At 39.0% G+C, this 20,369-nt stretch overlaps 1 protein-coding gene across 1 annotated transcript in view; it reads right to left on the bottom strand.

Moving 5' to 3' along the window:
* Positions 1-4,902: 4,902 nt before the first annotated feature.
* The window catches only part of CUNH9orf135 (chromosome unknown C9orf135 homolog), an 81,569-nt gene continuing 66,102 nt past the window's right edge, over positions 4,903-20,369 (bottom strand). The window contains exon 6 of the mRNA XM_003782935.3: positions 4,903-5,188. Coding sequence (XP_003782983.1) covers positions 5,006-5,188 — 183 coding nt within the window. The 3' untranslated portion in view covers positions 4,903-5,005. The remainder of the gene's footprint in view (positions 5,189-20,369) is intronic.

The raw sequence follows: 20,369 nt of genomic DNA, 5'->3' as shown, positions 1-20,369 counted from the left end.
GCAGTGGGAATGTAAGATGGTAAAACTACTTTAGAAAACAGACTGGCAGTTTCTCAAAAGGTTATACACAGAGTTACTATATGATGCGGCAATTGCACTCTTAGGTATGTTCCAAGAGAAATGAAAATGTACATCCACACAAAAATTCATCCATGAATGATCACAGGTGGAAACAGCCCAAACTAATGCCCATTAACTAATGAATGGATAAACTGTGGCATGTTGAGATAATGGAATGTTATTCATCCAAAAAGGAATGAAGTGCTGATATCTGTGACATATGGATGAATCTTGGAAAGAAACCAGTCACAAAAGACCACATATTATAAGATCCTACTTATGGAAAATATCCAAAAGAGGCAAATCTATAGAGACAGAAAGGAGATCAGTGGTTTCTTAGGACCAAGGGGATTGGGAGGGAATGGGAAATGACCATTAATGGATATGGGTTTCTTTTAGGGGTAATGAAAATATTCTAAAATTGATTGTGGTGATGATAGCACAACAAGAATTATTGGAATTATATACTTCAATAGGGTGAATTTTATGGTATTTGAGTCATATCACATGTTATAATATTTTTATAACATATATGACCTTAATATTTGGAAAATTAATTTACTGTGTTAGATTTTGCTTGAGTTTACCATTTTGCCTCATGCTTATTCTTGGCTATTTGGAGTGGGCTTCCAGCAATCTGTAAACTATCCTGCTGCTCTATGTGAAATAAAGTTATCTAGTAGTCTGAACATTCTTTTTTTTTTTTTGGCCAGGGCTGGGTTTGAACCCACCAATTCCAGTATCTGGGGCCAGCGCCCTACTCCTTGAGCCACAGGTGCCACCCTAGTCTGAACATTCTTAAGAGAAAATATTCCTGCTGCTCTATTCTTGACAGTGGCAGTGCCAGGCACTTCCATGGCCTGTCCTAGCCCACACTTATACTCTATGCCTCATGGGAAGGACTTTGCGGATCTGGAATTTTCCTGGGCCTCTGGAGCACTAACATCTAAAGATAGACTTTCCTTTATAGATAAGCCACTGAGCTGGCTGGGAGCTGCCCCTGTCTTGATGGGCCAGAGCCCTGTCCTAGGGCTTGGGCCTTGTATTCTTACTTCCTCCTTCATCTCAAGTGGAGTCCAAGTGTAAACCAGTTGGTCTGAGGTTTCTCTATTCTATATTTCTAAAGAAATGACTTTGATCCTCTCTCCATCTCTATTTTCTACCTCACCTACCCTGGGATCTTGGTTCCCAGTTGAACTGAACCAGATTCGCTATATCTCAACTATTAGGATACAGCCTCTGCCTTCACCATTCTAACCCCAGTCCCCAGAGCTTCCAGTTTGCTGTTTTTCTACCCCCACGTTCCCTTCACCATAACTATTTTACATTTATCCCACCTCTCCTTTGTAAGGGGTCACAATGCCTCCATAAGTGGGTAAAGTGTAGCAAAATGATGAAATTGGCCTCCCTCCAAAGAGGCCTCCCCTTCCTGATCACTCTGCTAGTTGTCACTGTATGGAAGCGTGGCCTAGTGCTGCCAGTCCTGTCATTACATACAGGGAAAGGGAAATTCAGGTTTTTAAGTAAAATGTCCTAATTTATAATTGGGTCAATTTGTTTAATTTTTTCAAACATTGCAAAGACTAACTGAAACTTATCTGAAGTCCAAACTTAACTCAAGGACCACTGCTGTGATTGATCTGCTTAAGATCTGCCCATCGACCTTTCCTTCTCCCAGCAGTCTGCCCTCTGCCGTGGCGGGTTCACACCTGTAGTCCGACACACGATGTATAAAGGCCAAAAGAAAAGTATTGAGCAAATTTGAAAGAAATATAAACAGAGATCTCAATAACTTTATAAGCACACCATAGATAGTGTTATTTTGGAGTCTCTGGTGGAATCCTGAAAAGCACACATGTGAACAAGTCAGGAGACAGTGTATTCACATCCCATGGGGGGATATTCTCCAATAATGAAAACTGAATTCCAATTGTCTTGTTGGAAATGATACTTTGATACTGGTGAGATGAACTATTAAAGCAGTTACCTAAAGAAGTCCCTATCAATATAAAATACTTTGGCTTAAAAGATTCAGTTTTCAAGGTAATATGATAGAGTTCATTGAGTCAGGCATTCTCTCATTGAGGGTAATTGAATAATATGCGGGGTGGAGGGGCCCAAGCCCTTTCTCTAATCTTTATTTCAGTGCATGATTTTACTTGACTAGTTTAAATACAATCTCTGTTATTTTGCTCTGCTTCTCACTCAAACCGAAACTGATTTCTAACGGCAGACCCAGGATATTCATATAAAATGTGATGTTAGTCCTTATGACTTACAAAGATTCCTGCTAAAGAAGGTAAGTTTTATTTTATCTTCTAAGTACCAGGCAGCATTCAGAGGTGTGATGTGGCCACTAAAACTTTTTCCCCACATAAAAAATCGTCAGATGACTCTGACACCCAGATTTTCATCCTTTGAGTAGTGGTTTACCCCCAATATGTTAATGACGGTTAGAAATGATTAAACTTGAATTTGTAGTCTGCGGAACGAAAAGTAATCCTAGGTAGATATTTACTAGAAAAGGCAATATGTAAAGAATTAAAACTATCTAGAATAAATTATGTTTATTATATATTTTAATACATTTTGTGTATATGTAATATATATATTTATGTATGTACATAGACACACACTTTATTTTTATTGTTAATTATGAGAACATAATAGTTCTATATATTTACAGGGTACACACGATATATTGATACATAGGTACACATCTTGAAAGTGGCAAGAAATTAAAGTAAAATTCCACTGGTTAATGCTTACCCGAACATCACATTTTAGTTATTTTATCGAAACTCTTATAGTCGTTCCCATATTTCACCAAGAATAGGAGGCAGTGCTCAATCAGCATTGATCATGAAATGCCATTTCATGAATTTATTTTTTAAAGAAAAACATGGAGTTAAATGAAGCCTGAGTTGAACAAATAAACACATCCTCAGAAAAAAAAAAGCTTAAATGCACCCAAAAGATCAATCAGAATCTGCTATTTTTAAAAATCTTGAGCAACAGCTATGGACTGGATTCTGTTCTCCACAGATTCACATGTTCAAGACCTACCCCGCCATGTGACTATCTGGAGACAGAGTCTTCATGAGGTAAATGAAGATAAATGAGTCATGAGAGAGTCTCTAATCCAATAGGGCTGTAGCTTGATAAGAAGAGGCAAAGAATACACATCAAAAGAATAAGAAAGGGGGCCAGGCAAGATGGAACCCATCTATAATCTTAGCACTTTAGGAGGCCAGAGGTTCAAGACAAGCCTAAATAAGAGTAAGACCCTATCTCTACAAAAAATTGGAAACATTAGCCAGGCATGGTGGCAGGTATCTGTAGTCCCAGCAACTCGGGAGGCTGAGGCAGGGGAATTGCTTGAGCCCAGGGGTTTGAGGTTGCAGTGATCTGTTTATCCCACTACCCTCATGACCAGGCAACAAAGGGAGACCTTGTCCCCAAAAAGAAAAAACAAAAAGGAACAGGAAGAGAAAGAGGTCTCCCCACTCCTTTCCTCCCATGTGAGGACACAGTGAGAAGATGCTAGTCTGCAAGCCAAGGAGAGCCCTCACCAAAACTCGACCCCTGCCAGAACCTTGATCTTGGGCTTTTCAGTCTCCAAAACCGTGAGAAAATAAATTTCTGCTGTTTCAGCTACCCAGTGTATGATGTACAGTTAAGGCAGCGCCAGCTACAAATGTAGCAACCTAATGAAACCTCTGCAGGCCTCTGTTTGCTTCTCTATAAAATGAGACAGTGAATCAAAACAGGGCTAAGATTTCTTCCAAACTGAACATTCAGTGACTGAATTTCCCATGAAATCCCTAAATTTCATAAAGATTCTGTCTGCATCTCTGTTATGTCATACACTCAAAAAGTCTTATTTTGGAATAAGGAAAAAACATTACCCTGAATAAATAATCCACAGGACAGCTAGCTACCACAGATGAATCAAAACCTAGAAATAGACATCCTTTCCCACTAAAAACATCCACGTACTCAACAGTGTTATAAGGCCAGTGTTGCCCGAATTTTGGCCATTTAAGTTTTATGTTAAATCTGAGTGCCACCTGTATTTTTATTCACTTAAAACTTGTCTTGGCCATTTAAGTTTTATGTTAAATCTGAGTGCCACCTGTATTTTTATTCACTTAAAACTTGTCTTGGCTCGGCGCCTGTGGCTCAAGTGGCTAAGGCGTCAGCCACATACACCTAAGGTGGCAGGTTCAAATCCAGCCCAGGTCCGCCAAAACAACAACGATGGCTGCAACCACAAAATAGCCGGGCGTTGTAGTGGGCACCTCTGGTCCCAGCTACTTGGGAGGTGGAAGGAGGAGACTCGCTTGAGCCCAGGAATTGGAGGTTGCTGTGAGCTATGAGGCCATGGGCACTCTACCCAGGGGGACAGCTTGAGGCTCTGTCTCAAAAAAAAAAAAACAAAACAAAACTTGTCTTTAAAAGGCATTTAAATTGGGTGGTGCCTGTGGCTCAAAGGAGTAGGGCTCTGGCCCCATAGGCCGGAGGTGGTGGTTCAAACTCAGCCCCGGCCAAATACTACAAAAAAAACAAAAAAGGAATTTAAATTGGCTTACTTTTTTATCATTAACCACACCCTAAGCAATCATAAGCTTAATGATGCTAGTTTTATGCACTTTTGTAATAATTATTATGAGACAGGCACAGTCTACTAAATTAAATTAAATTCCACCAAATACCATCTAAAATTGTGTGATATATCCACAGTGCTATGTATAACTAAACTTTGGAAAATACCAGAGTATCTTATGAAAATAAGGATGTAAGTATTGGTCTAGAAGATAAGATTTTGTGCTTATTGGAATCTACTATAGTAACATTTACATTGCATTTATTAAGATAGAAAATCACTAACTGTTGCTTCTATTCTTCTTTCATTAGTCGGAGAATCTGATTTCATACATTATTTTTAAAAGGGTACAATAGGACCACCAGTCAAGGGGTAAAATTTTTGTTTTACATCTGAATTAGCATAAATTCCACTCTCATCATGCCAAGTGTTGATGCCAAATCTTTTGGAACCATCGAGATCTGTGAACTGAGAACGGCATTTTCTGTGGACTATGGAATATACATGTTGACAGGGATAACCCTATGGGAAGGAAGAAAGAAATAACATTGAATTACTGAAATACATATAGGGAAAGTGATCCCCCAAAGTTGATTTTTATGATTATTCTTATGATCAAAGATTAATTTTTAACAATTGATTAATGTGGTCTCTCAAATAACAAACACTTCGATGGAATGAAAGGGCTATTGCATTTATAAGTATTTCAAATACTGAAAGAAGAATCTAGTAAATGGTTGTTTTATTTATAAAACTAAAAGTTAAGTTATTATACATGTAGAAACCACAAATAGCATAAAGAACAATTTAAATTTTATGATCATCTATATATAAGACCAAAACAATTACAACTTAACTATAATTCAACGCCTTTCTTAAAATATAAGTTATTACCAAAGAATAATCTTGGGGAGTATATTCAATAATTGCTATGAAGTCATGCTTCCCATGACAACAGGAAATGTCAAGCTTTAATATTTGTTCTCATAAGATATTTACCTCAATATAACCCAGTATAGTCTTTAAGATGTTTACCCTTAGGCCACTTCATAAAAACTACATTGTAATGACCATTTCCCAAAGGAAATATTGATTCAGATTATACCATGGGTGATCGTAGACATTGAAAGTAAAGCCTTTTAAGTGATGGTCTAATTCCTGCTTTAAATTGGTTCTAATTTTAAAGCATGAAGACAATATTGAAATTAAATCACCAAAGCTATAAAACAATGAGAGAACACCAAAGTAGTTCTGATCTTAGATTGGTTTGTTGAAAATAATTGAAATCTTAACCATCTGTTCAACCATAATAGTGTCCATTTATTTATTGACTGCCTATAATGAGTTGGACACAGTACTTGAGTGTTTATACCTTTTAATCCATAAAAAGGGATCTGAGATGGGAATTATTACTCCCTCTTTACGTATAAGAAAAGATGATTTGCTTAAAAATCCCAGAAGAGAATTTAAAGAAAGGTAATAATGAGGGAGTGACTAAGCCAGGAATATAAACTAGGTCTGTCTGCCTGATTGTAAAGCCTTTTGTCTCTCCAAGAGTTTCACAAAGCTTTTAATAGTCAAGAGATGAAAAGAAATGTAAACTATAAAATCATAAAGCTACATAATATCTTTGTTACTATTCTATGTAGTTTGGGCTTTAGCTTTTGTCTTTGGTGGCTATTTCTTTGGGCTTTGGGGGGTAATTGGCTGGGTGGCTATATCACTAGTGCAAGCTGTCATCTCAGAGGAAGGCAGGATCTTCTCCTTCCTACCCTGCTGCAGTCAAACTGAGTAGAGCTTCTAATGCAAATTCTACATATTTCATAGGCAGAAAGGAGGATTTATCTTTTTGGGGTGAGTGACAAGATGATAAGTCTTATTCTAGGAAAATGATTCTGGAAGCAGAAGTACAACAAACTAGAGGTGGGAGGAGTGGATTCCAGAACCGTAATGAGAGTAGGATCTCTATTAAGTCATAGGCCATCCATTGGGTGGATAAATAAATGTGTCTACACATCTAATGAAATATTTGGCAACAAAAGAAACAAAATATGATATACGCTACAATATGGATGAAACTTGGAAGCCTTATTCTAAGTGAAAGCAGCTAAACAGAAAGACCATGAATTATATGACTTCTTATATGAAATGTCTATGATAGGCAAATCCACAGAGACAGAAAAGTGGATTAATGGTTTCCAGTGAACAGGAAGATGAAGAGTGCCTGTTAATGGGTATGGGATTTCTTTGGGGGGTGATGAAAATGTTCTGAATTGTGGTGATGATTGCACAACCCTGTGGAGATACTAAAAATCACTGAATCGGACACTTGTAAGGGGTGAATTCTATGATATGTGAAATTGTATCTCAGCAAAGTTGTTATTTTAAAAAGAGGGACTGCATTGGGGGAGCAATTCTGAAGTTAGAAAAACAAGTTAAGAGACTGCTGCCTGTTAACACATGTTACACCGGGTGACTCTCCATTATCAGCTCTGCAAAGAAAAAAAAATTTGTAACACCTGCCAATTTCTGTGGTGTAAATACTCCTACTGTGGCTGATGTCAGTGGACACTGAGGAATACATGAGTATAATCAGTTCATGCACACAGTGAAGAGCTGGCTCCAGCTCACTCCTGAATCCACTTCTTTCATTTCCCAATATGTAGCAACCACACAGTTTGAGTAGCATTGACTACAGTCCCAGGTCCAGGGCAGTATCTAATTGGCCTGAGACAATCAGGATCGTCTCACCCAACTCTAAATGATAGTGACAAGTTCAGGGGTAGGCATGTGACTGGAATTTTTCCAAACAAGATTAAAGCCCAAGCTATTTTATTCAATGATTTGGGTGAAAAAAAAGCTCTTTTTCCACTATTAGACATAAATGAAGAAGCATCCAGTCCAGGTTGCTTTTGGTGACCCTCTTACAAGCAGTCTAGCAGGAGACCAACATCACCATAAAAGGCAGAGTTGAAAGCCAGCAAGAAACATGGTGGCGCTGCTCTATCAATCTCTTCCTGAAATGTGACTTTTCAAAAAATATGAGCCGATACATTGCTTTTATTGTCTGATCCAGTTTGAGTTGGGTTTTGTGCATCTCACTAAAAGCATCTTAACTAATGTAGACTTGAATAATCTGCAATATTGGAACAATGAGGTACTTGGAATCAGAGCAAGGAAATGGGTCATAACCAAGGGAACAGGCATATCAAATAGGAGGAGTGGTGGCAAACAGTAAATTTGCGACTAAATGTACAACCAGGAATCAGGAGGATACAAATATGAAATAGGTGAACAAAGTAGGCATTCAAAAATTAGGATAAATTACTAGAAACCCAGAGGATATAATTATTATCAGAAAGCAGAAGAAGTATGCCTTCCAAAGTTTAATCCAAAAGGCATGAAACAGTAGAAAAAAGCCGGTGTGCCAAGAATAATCTTCAGGGACCTTAATATTGACTGCAGTTCATCCACAAGGTGATGGGCATTTTGACAGGCAAACAGTCTGGTAACTACTCAAACCAATAAAGAAGGAAATAATGGAAAAATTATTAGTATGTTTTCCCTTTTTGGTGTATGTAACCACCTATTGCCCTTTGTTTCAGAAAACTGCCAACGAACCACAGAGCAAAGTAAGATCAACTTATACAAAATAGTTTCTGAGCAAGACAATAGCCTTGTGGTCCAACTCATAGTTTGAGGATTTTAGAACATCAGTAATCCAGTCTGGGAGTCTCAGATGATAGAGTTCTCCAGATTCGTAGAGGAATACCTTTTGCCATGAAGACAAAAGGAGACTTGAAATGAAGAGAGGGAAGAGAAGGAGGGGTCTATGTGAGGAGGCAAAAATGAGGGGGAAGGTAAGCAGAAAGACATATTGCCCTATTTTCCCATCCCTGGGCTTGAATCAGGCAGAGTCCCTTTGAACTGGACAGAGGGAAATGCATTAGATAAATGATAATGGTGGCAAAAAGGCACAGGGGGTTCTCAGTCCCTGTTTATGAGAGAACTCTTGAACTAGATCACATCATTAGCTGCCCTCTCCTTTCCCAGCATGGGAAGGTAGGAGAGCCTCTAAGATTCATCTATCCTGAGCCACTTTTGGTATATCCTATGGCATAAAAAAAAATCCTGAAATAGCTGGATATCTGCAGAAGGGGATGCAAACAGTGGCTGCAGTGCTGGACATTGGAGCTGGAACTGAGTAAGAGTCACAGAAGGCTCCAGTGGAGTCTGCAGTGAATCTTCTTCCACTTCCACTGGAGAGGAAATGAGGCCAAGTCATCCCAGACGTGCCTTCTGGGCTCCGATCAAACCCAGAGACAAAGAGACAAAGACTGGTAATTACAGTGTCCACATTGTTTAGTCACTGATGCCAGCAAGAAAAAGAGCAACCATATGGACTAAAGATATCTCACCCCAGAGACCAGGACAGGCACAGAACACCGCATGGAAAACCCTGCTCTCCCCTCTGTCATCAGGATGCCAAGTCACATCTTTCCATCCATCTGTTGCCATCTTAGAAAAGATGCCATTACTACTCCTGCTAACCACCACCCTGCACCCACACAGGTGTGTACAAAAATAGGCCTTTATTCTGCCTCCAGATTCTGTGGGTCAGGAATTTGGACAGGCTACAGCAAAGGCAGCATCTCTCTGCTCCACGATGTCTGGGGCCTCAGCTAGGAGGACTTGAAAGTCGGGGGTGAGTTGAGGGGTAGGGGCTAGGACCACTTCTCATTCTGATTAGTAGTTAATGCTGACTGTTGCTGAACCTCAGCTGCAGCCACTGGCTGGAATAACTACATGGGCTTACCCAGATTCTCTAGGTGGAACCTAGACCCCTCCTCTCAGTGGGAAATCTGTTCAAAGTCTCACTGAGAGAGCACATGGGAGAGAGCACAAGTTGCAGCCATTTTTAGAAAATGTAATTTTTCTCCTGGTATTAGGGAGAAGAGCAGGGTGTACTGGGGTCCCCAAGACCATCCCCAGGTTTGATTTTTTTTATACACACACACAGAGAAATAGATGTTCCTCAGCTTACAGTGCATTTATGTCCCAGTCAATCCATCCAAGTGGAAAGTATCGTTTTTTTTTTTTTTTTTTTTGGTGCAGTTTTTGGCCAGGGCTGGGTTTGAACCTGCCACCTCTGGCATATGGGGCTGATGCCCTACTCCTTTGAGCCACAGGCAATGCCCAAGTGGAAAGTATCTTAAGTTGCAATGCACTTCATACCCTGATAAATCCAACATAATGTCAAAAACGGTAAGTTGAACCATTGTAAGTTGGGGACTGTCTGTACAGTGTATGCATGGCTGTGATTAAGCACAGGAAAGGAGTATGGACTAAGAGCCAAAGAAGCCAGAGCAAACTTCCCAGAGACCGACTGCTCCCAGTGGAGTCACACAGGGTGAGTGTAATTCCCCCAACAGTGAGTTGTGAAGTGCTGTCTGCTGGGGAGCTCATTAGAGACTTCGTGCCCAGGGCTTTTACTGGGGGCTGGTCATATAGGCACCCTCTGCTTTGTATGTATCAAAATTTCAGACTCCCAGCAGGTGTTCAGCACAAACTATATTGTTTACACAAACAGTTTAGACCCAGGGAGCTGTTCTAATCAGGGAATCCTCATCTGAAAGCCAACTTTCTAGATGTAGCCAAGGGTCATCATTGTAAGCAGGGGCTTAAAGGGATATTATCAGTCTCATTGCTGCGGTGTTAGCTCCTTTCTGCACACAGGAGATGGAACAGAATCTCTGAGAAAGTAGAGTTTTCTTCAAGAGAAATTAAACATTTCCTATAGGAACTATTTAAATTAAGGGATCAGATTAAACTTTAGAAAGATTGAAGAGTCAGTGCTTTCCCACTGCTGGTGGGCTCAGGAAGAAGGCTCGTGACCAGTTAAATGCACATATATTTCCTCTGCATATGTGAGTTGTAGACAGTTATATTTTCAACACCCTAACATAATTTTTTGCACAAATAATTTGCACAAAAAAATTATTTTTAAATAAACATTTGTGCAACATTTATTTAGTGGGAATGGGAAGAAGTGATTAGAAATTATATATAGAAACAGATTTGTGAATTACCACACTGCTGTTGGCTAGCCCATTATTTGATGCTACGCAGACACTGAGCTGTGACAAAGTTTACTTAAAGATAAGATGAGCATTGGAAGCCCTTTTTTTTTTTTTTCTGAGCTCTTTCAGTGACTAAGGGTAACTGGCAGAATTGTTTGTGGGGAGGAGTGGGTGGGCATTAGAGCACAATGGCTCAGGCAGAACCACACTGAAAAGAGTCATTTGGAAGAACTTAGAGCTCACATGGCAAACTGGGGATAATGAACCAAAGATGATTCATAGCTTTGAACCTGGATGCCTGGTCGAGTCAGAATAACGCTAACAAGAATAAGAAAGACAGGGGATAGGAAAGGACTTGTTTGGGGAAAAAATGATGAGTCACATTTTAGACATTTTAAATTTGAGATGACGTCAGTCCGAAGTGTTTCTTTGGAAGGTGGTGCTGTGGGACAGATGGCCTGGAGAGAAGTCATTGCCCTCTACACAGCAGTGATCATCGGCAGGGGGAGAAATAGCTACGCAGAACGTGTTGGGCCTTGGATGATATTTGAATATGGGCTGTGGATTCCACAATTGTACTGTGTCCATTTCTCTGAGGTTGAAAACTGCACTACAGCTCCATGTCCCTGCTCTCAGGACATTCACATTGAACCACTTAGAGGTAAAGGGGTATGAAGTCTGTAGAATATTTTCTTGTGGTAAACAACAGGTCACTCCGTGGAAACATTACATGGGAGCTCTTTGAGCAATTCTTGAAAGTTTCCTCTAAGTTTAAAATTATATAACAATCAAGTTCACTACCAAAAGACGATTGGTGCAGAGCCCTGGAAGCAGATGCATTCCCTGAGGTTGTGTAAAATTCGAGGAGCAGGGTTCTGGGGCCCAAATGCTGGACATGCCCATGGCTGAGCCCATAAAGAAGCCGTGAAGGATGGAGGAGAGAGAAAGGGAAAGGGTTGTAACACCATAGGTTCTGAAGCAGGAGGGAGGTTGAAGCATGCAGTGGTAGCTAACAATCGCCAACTTCCAAAAAAATATGGCAGGGAGAAGAGCTGACAGAACACAGCAGTGTTGATCCATTTCCAGTCAATGTGCTTCTGTGGGAGGGTTGAGGAAATTCAGTAAACCACGCTGGGAAAAGGAGGAAAAGAGAAAGTGCCAGGGAAAGGCACGCAGAGGCCACACAGGCCCTGCAGAAACAGAAGGCTCTAACCTTACAGCCAAAGAAGCACTGCTGCAGAAAATTGGCTAAGAAAGCTTTCTCCTCTTTCTCATCTTCTTTTTCTTTAACAGACCAAGGCACGATAAGTTAGGATGTTCAAAGAGGATTCTCTTCAGGAGTGGTTGGTTCCCCCAGTGGACCCTCCCTCATTATGAAGGACAAACAGAACCGGGTTTTACCATTTCCATCAGTAAAATGTGTCAATGTATCTTTAAATATTGAGCTCTTAGGTGCCGCCCCACCTCCACCCCCATCACCCTTTGGGTCCTACACTCTCACTCTAAGCACCATCTGCACCTTTTTTCAGAATGAAATGACACTATTGTTTCTTAATAAACTGTATACCCAGTCTTTACCCAATTTTTTTCTGATCTTTGGTTATATCTATTCTTATTTGGTTTTATAGGATCTTTTTTTTCTCTCTCTCTAGGAGCTTTCATTTTCTGGGATCGTTTTCTTTCTCAAGGTCATTTTCAGTTTCAGGCCTGCCTTCTAGACCATCAGTAACTCCAATTTAATATTACAAGAAAATTTGAAAACACAGCCTCAATTTCTTCATCCAGATCATCCATAAAAATGCATAATGGATTCTGTTTCCTGGCCAAATCAGTCACTGCAAACTAGCCTTGCATCTACCATTAAAGATAGCTATTAGCCACCTGGCATGAGTACAGCAAAGACTCTTCTTCCCTAGTACGCCTATAAATGTGCTCATTTGGGTATTCTCTTTACTCTTAAAAAGGTATTTGAGACAGCAAGTTTATTATGTGAATATCACATAGGATGGAATGAAAGTAGATATAAAAGTAAATTGCTGAGACATTTTGTTTCACTATTTTCAGTATATATCATGTATAAAAGGCTTTACCACTGATGTCTTATTTGCACTTGACTGTGAGACCTGCCTTTCACTGATAAGCAGAGGGTATGGGAGGAGAATAGAAGTGCTATATTCTAAGCACACGTGCACAGGGTGTGGGAGGAGAAGGGCCAGTCCTCTATAGCCAAATCCCCCTTATCTACCTTGGGGACCAGCATAGGACAATCAACTCAGACAGATCCCCTCATTTATTTCCTCCACTAAATTTCAAAGATTTTACTTCTACTAGCTAGTTTTTCTCTCTGTGACTGCATCACAAATGAGAGTAATTGGCAAATGTAGCCATATTAATTATGCAATATATTTTTGTTGTGTATTTAAGAAACATATACTATCCCTAAAACTGTGATAAAGTTTTAGGAGGGTGAAGTATTTCTAACAAATACAGGTATTGATAGAACATGAGACTCTTAACCAGAAGAAAACAGTCATGGAAAGTACAAAGGAGTTTAGGCTCTGGGTATAAATATATCTATACCATTAATGAATCCAATCAACATAGTAATGTCTCATTGTAAAGAAAAATATGGAGATCTACATAAATAGACACTACAGAGAATAAGCTGATGTTTAAAGATGAAAAACACACAAATTTTAGTTATGGCCAGAATCAAAAACCAGACAATCTGCCACTAAACATTCACTATTAATATATATATTTTTTCTTTCTAATGCACACATCTAGGGGTTTGTTTTTGTTTTTCTGGTTGTTTTTTGAGACAGAGCCTCAAGCTGTCACCCTGGGTAGAGTGCCGTGACATCACAGCTCACAGCAACCTCCAACTCCTGGGCTCAAGCCATTCTCCTGCCTCCACCTCCCAAGTAGCTGGGACCACAGGCGTCCACCACAACACCCAGCTATTTTTTGGTTGCAGCCATCATTGTTGTTTGGCGAGCCCAGGCTGGATTCGAACCTGCCAGCTCAGGTGTATGTGGCTGGTGCCTTAGTGGCTTGAGCCACAGGCGCAGAGCCTAATGCACACATCCTGATTGGTCCCATCACTTCAATCACGTAAAACAGAAATATCATTTTTCTTATTCTTCAGGCTATATTATGTGAGGACATTTACCTCTGCCACTGTCTTATATTTATGATAGTGAGAATTAATGGGTTATATATAAATTTGAGGCCTAGGATTTCCAATTTTCAAAACTTTTTTTTCCTCTTTACAATTAAAGACCATCAAAAAGAAGAAAATGAAATTTCTCATAATCCCTTCTCTGAAGTAGAACTGAGCTTTATGACCTAACCCAGAAACTAAAGTTTGGTTGTGGTTAAATAAATTCAGAAGGTAAAAATAAAGTTTCAAGAGAAACAGGGTATCTTCCCACTAAAAGGCCACAGCATTAAAAATAAATCCTGAGAATATGAATTTCCTGAGATTTGAGACCCTTCTATTTCTCTCTTCTTGGTGAAACACAAGATGAGCAGGGAAAGTTAAAATATTTATCTCCTAATTTCTGAGTAGACTTGAATTATACGTCTGCCAAAGTCTTTAATCAAAAAGATTACTTGATCATAAATAAATGTCTATTTCAATGGCACAGGATCAATGAGATGAAATCAAATCAAATAGTAGAATCTGAGAGCCAGGGAGCTTTCAAAGATCATTCTGTCTGTATTAGTCAGGTTCTTCAGAGAAACAGAACCAACAGAATATATACATGGATAAGAGAGACAGAAATTAAGATTGATTTTAAGAAATTGGCTCATGGGATTATAAGGGCTGCCAAGTTTTAAATCCATAGGGCCTGTTGGCAGGCTGGAAACTCAGGCAAGATTTCTATTACAGTCTCACGGCAGAATTTCTTCTTCTCCAGGAAACATTAGTATTTTTGCTTTTAAGGTTGTCAACTGATTGGATAAGATCCACCCATGTTATTGAGGATAATCTATTGATACTTAAAGTCAATTGGTTATAAATGTTACATTTACAAAATACATTCATGGCAACATCTAGACTAGCATTTGACTAAACGGGGCATTATAGCCTAGCTACACTGACACGTGAAATGAACCATCATACTGTCCAACCTACTAATCTTAAAGTGAGAGGACCAAGACCTACAAAGGCTGAGTGTATAATTGTTGGATCATGTTTGTACAAACTGGCTGAAAACATGGGGTCTGGAGTCAGAGCTGAGTCCCCTTTGGACACTTACCTGTTGCTATTACCAATACTTAACCTCTCTGGGACATGGGTTTCTCAACATATAATTCTAATAGGTTGGTCTCCCCAGGTAATTGAGAGGATTAAGTGAGCTAAGACGTGTGAGATAAACAAGCCAGTGCCTGGAACATGGTAGACAAATAAGTACAACTTCATTCCTCTCTCCCTCCCTCTATTTCTTCTGTCTTCTCTCCCTTCCTCTCTTCCTTTCTTTCATCCTTCCTCCCTTCTTTCCTTCTACCCATCCACCGGCAACTACATAGTCTGCTCTAACCAATAAGGCAAATTCTATTGTATCTCAATCAGCTGGGGAAGCTATGGGAGTTCTATGGAGCTGTATAAGTAACTACCAGCAGATCCTAAGATTGAAGCTGGTGGCTAGGAAATGTGGTTCTTAGTGTTGGCAGAATGACATGAAACTCAGAACCAGAACTGTTTGCCTATCAAGCTATATAAAATCATGTTTCTTGGAGACAACAAGGTCAGCACATATATGGACAATATACATAGAGGTCTTTCAGGCAAGATGTTTAAGCTGGAAAGGCCCCCATCTCCTCCAGAACCCAAGTCACAGGGAGCTGCTTCCATGGTTAACTAGCAGTAGCATTATGGAACACTCTAGCATGGGTTATAAAATACTAGGTACAAACACATGGCCCCTTTCCTCTTCTCCAATTCCACCTCCTACCACTACCTTATTTGCAGAAGATTCTAAAAACCCTCACTTATTTCATTTCAATCAATAGTATATGGCTCGGCACCTGTGGCTCAAGCGGCTAAGGTGCCAGCCACATACACCTAAGGTGGCAGGTTCAAATCCCCCGCCCGGGTTGCCAAACAACAATGATGGTTGCAACCAAAAAATGGCCAGGCATTGTGGCGGGTGCCTGTGGTCCCAGCTACTTGGGAGGCTGAGGCAGGAGACTCGCTTGAGCCCAGGAGTTGGAGGTTGCTGTGAGCAGTGAAACCATGGCACTCTACCCAGGAGGATAGCTTGAGGCTCCGTCTCAAAAAAAAAAAAAAAAAGTATATGATAAGAATATTCAGCAAATGGCAATTATTCTTTTGTTAATGCGTGTTGAATGAGAACATCCATGGAACAAAAAACAAGGCAAATTACATAGTGGATATATTCAGATGCAGTACTAATAAAAGCAGCCCTAGAATTAAAGTAATGAAGATACATTAGGAAGTCTGCAACTTTCCTTAGTTAAGCTTTAGCCTTAATTTTCCAGGGGAAAAAATTGGCAAAACACTTTCTTCTACACTAAAGTTTTTTACGCCTGATTATTCTACATGGCCAGATTTATTTGCACAACTTTTCTGGCTCTTATCATTTTAAACAACCAAAATAAAGAAGAAGAAAATTAAAAGACTGTCCATACAGAAATGAAAATGGGGAAGACAACAGAGACACAAACCAGAGGAAAGTGACAAGAAGAAGGCACCAAAACAACTGGGAACTGAAAGCTGATCTAGTTCCAACAAGAGCAGCTTTGTAGAGAAGCCCCAGCCTGTTCTTTTTCTGCAAGCCATTCTTTCTCTGTCTTCTTTCCTAGGCCTCCTTTCCTGGGAAGCAGAAAACTAAAGGCAATTACTGCCTTCAGGAAATTTCTTTTATGTGAAAGAGCCTAATTAAACCACAAAGGGTTCCTAATGATACCGCCTGCACTCCCGTCTCTGATTTCTAGCCAAGCTGCATTTTGATCTGGGATGATACTTGGAGTATTTATCACCCAGGCCAACTGGACGAATCCTGGAGGTCTCCAATCAGCCAAGCCCTGACCCAGCTTCTAGGAGGTTCAGGCTGAACCAATTTAGCCAGCAGACATAGGCCAATGATACTTTTAGGGGCCCAGGTTTTTAGTTTCTTTTAAAATCAGAACTTTTAAAAATGAATATAACAATAACATGAAGGTACTTAATGCCACTGAATTGCACACTAAAAAAAGGTTTAAATGGGAAATGTTATGTTATGTATTTTATTGTATAAAAATGTTCAGATATGCCCGGTGCGGTGGCTCACACCTGTAATCCCAGCATTTTGAGAGGCCAAGATGGGAAGATTCCTTGAGGCCAGGAGTTCAAATTTATAATGAACTTTTATCAGGCCAGTAAACTTCAGCCTGGGTGACAGAGTGAGGCCTCATCTCTAAAAAAAAAAAAAAAAAAATATGTGCAGATGCCACTCTGAAAAACACACTCTATCAAATGATAGAAACTTGTGGTTAAGCCAGAAAATGATGCTAGTAATATAATATCCATAAACATCTCAGGGTAGAAATCAATGGCAACTATTATACAGGAAATTTTTCTTAAAATATGGCCTATAAGTCCAAGATTATTTCCCAGGGGTGAAAAAAAGTGTATTGTGCGATTTAGTCTGATGTAACATCCATTGCTATTTGGTAATGATTTAAGAAGGATTAACAATAATACGATCATATTGCATGGTCCTAAAATAACACAGTCAAAAATAGGTAAAGATTCAAACAGTATAAAAGAAGAGGGAAAAGATGGGTATTCTTTATAAAATGCAAATGAGAAATACAGCCTAAGAAATATATTCTTTAATAATCTTTGAATTAAAAAAACAGATAATCCAATTTTGATTATATTTGTCGTTATACTAACTCAGTTGTAAAATACAGTTTAACTTTTTCTTAGTGGAGGAAGTGGCCCTCGAAGGCAAACATGTGTCAGGCCCAGGAAAATCAGCACGCAACCCTGAGTCCTGGGACTCCAGGGCGGGGCTGGGCCTGCAGAGTCCTGGGAGACTAATCACAGCTAATTTTCAACTAGCACATAAATATCAATATTTTAACAAGGCTATGTCTGTACCGGTGCACTGAGTCCCAAGGGTAGGATAGGCCAACCCTGCCATTATTGTGAAAACTGTCAAAACAGATACAGTTTCTCTTCTTCACTATAAAATAACATGGAGCCCCTGTGGTCAATGGGGATGCATGCCAACTCTAAAGCATAATTATCTACTAAAAGCTTCCTCCGTTTTCTATCTCTGAATGAACAAGGTTATGCAACTGCTTGGGGGCTGTTTTTTAAAAACTCCTGTATGAAAATAATTCAAAAGGCAGCTCTATTTAGAAAAGCAAAAGAGCACTTCACAATACTAATGAACCAGATATGCACAAATGGTAGCTACAAGGCTGGGAAGACACATTGGCTTCCAAGGTGCTCCCTGAAGTTCACTGAGATCTTGGAAATCTGACTTCCAGTCTTTGGTCCCACCCTTCTGCCCCACCCTCTTATATAAAGGTTATTGCAACATGTATATTTTGTATCTAACCAGCATTCTGATTTACTATTCCTTCACCTTCCAAAGTCAATGGATTTAATTCCACTCTAGAAACTCACTCCCAAGACTCCTAGCCTCTCATTCCCCAGAACTGTCCTACCTCTGAAACAATGAATTCCAATTTACCCTCTTTTCATTACCTCCTCTTCTTCAACTCTCTCACTACTATTGTCATATTTGTTCTTTTGTTAATCAACATTTCATTCCTCTGACCCTTGAGCATCCCGAGTTTGCTGGTTCATGACTGAACTCATTCTTTTCCTTTCTTTTCCTGAGTATGTGCTGTTAACTTCCTACCATTGTCCTCAACTTGTTTCTCCCTTGTCCCAAAGGCTCACATACCAAACAGCCAGCCTTGGACCAATCCTCTAATGCACATTTGTCAGAAAAAAATGGAGAATACTTAAGGGAAAGGATCTTTACTTGAAATTGAGATGAGCTGTAATAAGCTTCCGGTGTAAGAGGTGCGGTGCCGAGGAAATAGTGTGTGATTCTGTTCCATTTCTCTCCTTGGAAACAACTTCATAGCCTCCTAATAATCTGTATTTTGTTAGGTATGGCTAGAGATGTGGTGTGATAATCTGCATTCCATTTATTTCCTGTAATGCTATCCCACTTTCTACAAACAAGAATTACGCAAATTTAAGAGACCATAATATCAAAATTAATAAAGTCTTAATTCATGCACCAATGTTTAAAGTCATACAAATCCAAATATTTTCAGATTTCTTCAAAAACTGCATAACTGCAGAGGTAGGAGGCAGAATGAATCATGAACTGTGTCTATGCTAAGGCCACATGCTAAAGTCTGTAGCAAGTAAATCAAAGGTCTCTTTCCTTTGTCAGGATTTTGTGAATCATACATTCGTTTATATGCCTGGTAACTTCTATGTTAGCATTCGATCACTATTCTTGTTGTTCAACCAGCCACTGTTAGTATGATTTAAAATATATTTTTCGTATTCAATAACAATGTAATGCAAGCATTCATTAAATTCGGGTGTTAGAAGCAGTGCTAAAAACATGCCTCTAAATCAATTAGTTTGGCGAAGAAGTTAGAAGGGAATAAACAAATCTCTCCAAATAAAGGCTAACAACTGCCAAAGGGTGCTGTGCTGTTAATGTAGAAACAAGCAACGTGAGAAAAACGAGACATAATGCTGAAAAATTAAAAGCGTAAATATGTAATACAACAGCTGAAGATTCATGTGCCGAGAATACACCCCACCTCTTCATAGTAAATTTAGTCCTTCGAATTTTGTGAGTTTTCAAAGGTGTCTTCCAACTGCCATTTATTTAAAGATAAAGTCAAATCCTATGAAAATAAGGAAATGGAACTCAAAGGCATTTTTAAAATAATATGTTTGTTTCCTTGCAATTTTTATATAATCCATTTTGTTGATTATCCATTTTGTGATTTTTTTTTACAATCCATTATACTTGTTGCATTAGAAAATTCTAAAAAAGTGCAAAGATGAAGAAAGTCACCTGGAATCTCAACATTCACTGGCCAACTTTACTACCATTTTGGCAGTTTCTCCAGTTTTTAAATTTTTCTCTATATTTTATATAATTTAGATAAAATATACATGTAATTTTATAACTTCATATTTTTCTTAAGCTTCAATAAAGATTTATTTAGACACTGAAAACTATCCATGGACATTATAAAGGCTGCACAATATCTCAATATACAAGATTTTTGATTAATTTTATTCCTAATACCAAATATATAAGTATTTTTCAAGTTGTACCACAGTGATGAGTATATTTGGATAAAAATTTTATCCTATTTAAATTATTTTTCTCTGGAGAAGTTTCCTGGAAAAAGAATTATTAGGTTGAATAGTATTTTTAAAAAGGTTGCCGACTTTATCTGCAAAAAATCAAAGTCTTATTGTTTTCAGTCACCTCTTTTATTATTTGTAAATCACACATTTTCCCTATGTTTACTGGTTAATTATATTTCTTACTTTGTTAATTCCCCATCTCTGTCCTTTGCTCATTTCCCTAGGGTCATTGGCATTTTTCTAC

This window comes from Otolemur garnettii, unplaced genomic scaffold (genome assembly GCF_000181295.1).
Source record: "Otolemur garnettii isolate 467f Iridium unplaced genomic scaffold, OtoGar3 scaffold00006, whole genome shotgun sequence".
Classification (NCBI taxonomy): Eukaryota; Metazoa; Chordata; class Mammalia; order Primates; family Galagidae; genus Otolemur; species Otolemur garnettii.
This window is presented reverse-complemented; position numbering and strand designations above follow the sequence as displayed.